Source organism: Protomyctophum bolini (genome assembly GCF_963924005.1).
Source record: "Protomyctophum bolini genome assembly, chromosome: 19".
Classification (NCBI taxonomy): Eukaryota; Metazoa; Chordata; class Actinopteri; order Myctophiformes; family Myctophidae; genus Protomyctophum; species Protomyctophum bolini.
The window spans coordinates 23968840-23973559 of record NC_137880.1 but is presented as its reverse complement, the minus strand read 5'-3'; the positions used below and the strand labels follow the sequence as shown (position 1 = coordinate 23973559).

Below are 4720 nucleotides of genomic sequence, written 5' to 3'. Positions count from 1 at the left end.
GTCACCGAGACAATGTTGTGTTTATTTGTATTATTTTAAACCCGTAGAACTGCGCGCGACGACCTAAAGTTGTGTGTTCTGCTGACACCCCTCCCTTTTTCCTCTTTTTTTGAACCGCTCGTCTTCTTGTGTTACAGCAGGGGGGAAGAAGAGCGCAAAGTCGGATGAATCAATGACCCTTTTGAAGGCAGGACGTCCCGAGCCGGTGCGGATAGGATACCTACCTATACCGGCGTTTTACTGATCGGGACAAAATGAACTGAAACCAACCCGGTTGACGGTTGTGGCTTATTTTTTATTTAAAGAATCGACGGTGTGTCTTCTGGGTCCAAGTGTGTGGACACCCGGCAGTCAAAGAGGAAGTCGTAACTCCGGGGGTTCGTAAAGGGCCTGCCTGTACAGCGCTATAACAGGCTTTTCATGTACATTACAATATTATATTCGTTTTTGTTTTTTTAGTTGTACTGAAAAACGATTTCGGTGACCTGGTAATGTGGATTTTGAAAGGGGGAGCGTGTAGCCGACTGGTTGTTGTGAAATATAGGCTTTAATAGTTCTTTAGGTCGCAGAGCCGGTGGATTATACAAATATTGCCCACACCCTGCCGGTGTGAAGGCTGTGCGTGTGCCTGTGTGAAGGCTTCGTCGTCACGTTTCTCGCCCTCCTCAATGGAATGCTAACTGATTGATCACCAATACCTCCACACAAACTTGTGACAGATAAACTTCCCTTTGAATACTGACAGCTGTGGCAGGCAACCCACCAGCACGATCACGTGGGCAGTTGTATTAACACAGCTTTTCTTTCGTTGTTGTTTTTTACTCTCCAAAGATACATATATATATTTTTTTACTTTCTTATCCTTGTAAGGAACTATTTATGAACAGCCAACAACATGGGGAAGATGCTCTCAAAGATTTTTGGCAACAAGGAGATGAGAATATTGATGCTTGGACTTGATGCTGCTGGGAAGACCACCATCCTTTACAAGCTGAAGCTGGGTCAGTCCGTCACCACCATCCCCACGGTAGGCTTCAATGTGGAGACGGTCACCTACAAGAACGTCAAGTTCAACGTGTGGGACGTGGGAGGCCAGGACAAGATCCGTCCCCTGTGGAGACACTACTACACGGGGACCCAGGGCCTCATATTCGTGGTGGACTGCGCCGACAGGGACAGGATAGACGAGGCACGCCAGGAGCTCCACCGGATCATCAACGACCGCGAGATGAGGGACGCCATCATTCTGATCTTTGCCAACAAGCAGGATCTCCCCGATGCCATGAAACCCCACGAGATCCAGGAGAAGCTGGGCCTCACGCGCATCAGGGACAGGAATTGGTACGTTCAGCCGGCGTGCGCGACGACAGGCGACGGGCTCTATGAAGGCCTGACTTGGCTTACCTCAAATTACAAATCTTAGTGGTGCTCCCGCCCAAATGTCCTGGACTATTTTGTATAGGCTACAAGTGAAAAGAAGACGAGAGAGAACACTGAAACAAAATCTGAAGCAATTGATGAATAACATGACCTCTCAATAACCTCTCTATTGAATATATATCTAGGAGAGGTGTGATTATTTCACCCCTCCCCCCTCTTTGATAACGATGACTTCTCTATAACCCAGATTTTCTTTTAAACAAAAATACAATTGTTTTGGCTGGCTTCCTTTCTAGTTTGCTTTAGCTCTGTAGTATATTTCCCTTACACCCTGTATAATCAATACTGTCTGAATACGCCATATAATTTCTTTAAGCTTTCTTTTTTTTCTACTTCATTTGTATACCGTAACCGTAATTGGTTTTAGGGAATTTGCGGCCGTGGGTTAGGCGTTAGTGCATACATTTATAGTTTTGCAGTCAATAGAGGCTGCCCTGGTTCAGCTTTCGTATAGTATTCTCACCATGACCCAGCTTCAAATCCAAAGGATGGGGAATCCCACCGAGGATATAACTTGTTCATATCTGTGTTGGAAAGCATAGCCTACATCAGAAGCATATCAATCCCATCGTTCACTTCAAACTGCCACCGTAGTTTGTAAGAATGTGTTTTATGGACCCGATAAGACCTCATTAAGCACACCGTTTGTCATTGTTGATTGTACACAATTACTGAAATTGATTGAGGGAATGTGTTCGTAGTTATTTCCTGTGCAGTGATTCCATCCTTGTTACCTGCAATGGGAGGTGTGTGTGAAAAGCACTGTGTGGAGCAGGCTTATACAGGAACTGTGATAATGGTTAATATATATTTTTGTTGTTTCAGGGTCAGAAACGTATTGCCTCTATTTCTTTCCAAGAGCTTCCATTTACATTTGAGTGTTTTGTAGTTTCCGGCGCTGCCTTTTGGATGGGCCCTGAGTTACAAAGACCCCAAAAGACAAAACAGTATGACAAGTATTTACACTGCTGAGTCTGCACTTTGGGTGGGGTGTATGGGTTTACCAACTAGGCGGTTGAGGAAACAAACACAAACGCCTTTGCCCTTTTGACTAATGTGCACGCTTGACTATATTCTGACTGACTTTTGGACCTCAGCAAGTGTGTGCTAAAGTCCCCAACCCCCGTGAGTGCTTCAGTAACTGGGACCTTAATCAAATCTTTTGGGGTTTTTTTGCCCTCCATCAACATCTGCCTGTGCAATTGTGTCATGCAGTCAGTCCAAGAAACCAGTAATGTTCATAAGTTATAGTCGATAAAGCTTTTAGTTTTATTTTTGTTCTATTTGCTATGCTGAAGAAATAAAAGAAAAATATATATATATCCAGATTCCAAAATGGAAGTGGAATGTCATTCAATGAGTCTACTGCTGTCAGAACATAATTCCAGCCATGAAAAGTGTAATTTGTGAGAAGAGGAAGTGAGTCTCAGTGCTGTAGTGGTTCAAAGTAAAACTTCAGCTTTGCCTGGTTTCCTGGTTCTGTTTCAGAGTGTGAGTCACTACCTGTGAATAAATGATGAGATCTCTAGTTTCGAGGTAGTGATTGTCGGCTTCGCCTACTTTGCCTATGGTCTCAGTGTATCACTTTGTCCATTTATAACAGTGTAGTAAAAACAGTAACTATCCTTTTCTCTTGACAAAACAATCCAGTAAAAGCCAAACTTGTGAAATGGTTAGGTATGTACTATTGCATTGCTCCTTGCAAAAGTGACCATTTTGACATATAATCATGTTGAATGATCGCAGATAATCAAGACAGATTCTATGTGATATGATCAAAATGGTTTTCTATGTCGGTAATACGAACTGTATATCAAACCAAACCAGTAGTCAATTAAAATGAGTTTCAAAGGGTCTCAATTGAACTGTAAACGGCACTGTTGTTATAGTTTTATTAATCCCTGTATAAGAAAATTACACTCTAATGCTTTTCATTAGCTCAGAAGTATTTCACAGTAGCATCATATTTAGTTTGGTATTTGCAAGGTAATCCCACAAAAAACGACGTATGTTTTAATGGCAAATCTCTGGGTAAGTGGAATGCATGTGGTTTACTGAGAACTTTGGCTCTGATGACAGTGATCTCACTCTGAATGCTCGTGTGACCAGTGGGGTTAGGATGACTCGCACAATAGGACCCGGCTAGCCTGGCAGTTTGCCCTTGGTATACAAGTTGCCTGTGGGCACAAATCTCTGATCAGGTTACCATTTGCAAGCAGTCAGAAAGGAAAATGCCCGGCTGACCTGGCCATCTTTAGTTCTTGCTACTGAGACTGATTGTAGAGTGAATTATGGCTGTGTGAGCGTGAGCGGTGAGTTCACCACATGAAGTGTCAGGAAATGCTTTAAGATGAGGATACTTGTCACAGAAATTGTTGTTTTAGGAGTGGCTTGCCTGACAGGGTGTAGCGATAGCAAATATGCAGCTCTACTTTTACCCAGATCCTCTACTAAACATGCAAATTAAAAGGGTTATATTTATTACTGTTAGTTACACCTTGCTGTAAAATATAAAAGCAGAACTAAAATTTCAACGTCTGTTCCTTGAAAAAATTCTGTGACCTTAGAATCTATTACACTTATTTACAATGGGTTTTGTGTTATTAAAAAATGCAAGCCATCAATTGAAATAAGAATTCCCATCATGTATGAGAGATATCATGTTTTATTGTTTTTAATGTGAAAGTAGTAACAGTTATGTTCAGAACAGTCAGCCCCAAAATAATCCTGTTTCGCGAAAGAAGCAAAAATACTACAAATTCACATGTGAGCTTTTACTAGTTTATTTTTTTTTAAACATGAATGTGAAAATGTTAAGATTGTCACTGGGTTTTATGATTTTTAACCAATGAAAAGTATTGACAAGAGCTTCTAAACATTAAGACATTCAATCCTGTGAAGGCATGAACGTTCTTTCATTATGTGGAATGGCTCTGTTTGTCATGGGGTGTTTGTTCTGTGGCTGTTGATTTGGAGTTTGACCTTCTGCAGTGCTGAAGTCACACCAGTCATGTGACATGATTCAGTCTATGGAGGACAAGTGTACAAGACGAGAATGAATTACACAACCATTCCCAAAACTGTCTTGTCTCCACTTTTCATTTCCTAAAAATATCCATAGATTGTCCGTAATCTATCTTTCACTAACTGTGTGCTACAGTCATACATACTGTAGACGTCAATTTGCCTTACATGCAAACTACGAAGACCTGATGGCCGGCTAATTTGTTTCAACAGCTTGTTTCCTTGTTTCTTTCCACTCAAGACCTCTGGTGGTAGA

The 4720-nt window shown here is 41.7% G+C and overlaps 1 protein-coding gene across 1 annotated transcript; it reads left to right on the top strand.

Moving 5' to 3' along the window:
- The first annotated feature begins 821 nt into the window (after positions 1 to 821).
- LOC308334748 (ADP-ribosylation factor 6-like) lies at positions 822 to 4520 on the top strand. The gene has a single exon (XM_080791552.1). The coding sequence runs from the start codon at positions 896 to 898 to the stop codon at positions 1421 to 1423; it is 528 nt and encodes a 175-aa protein (XP_080647678.1). The 5' UTR covers positions 822 to 895; the 3' UTR covers positions 1424 to 4520.
- The last annotated feature ends 200 nt before the right edge of the window (positions 4521 to 4720 follow it).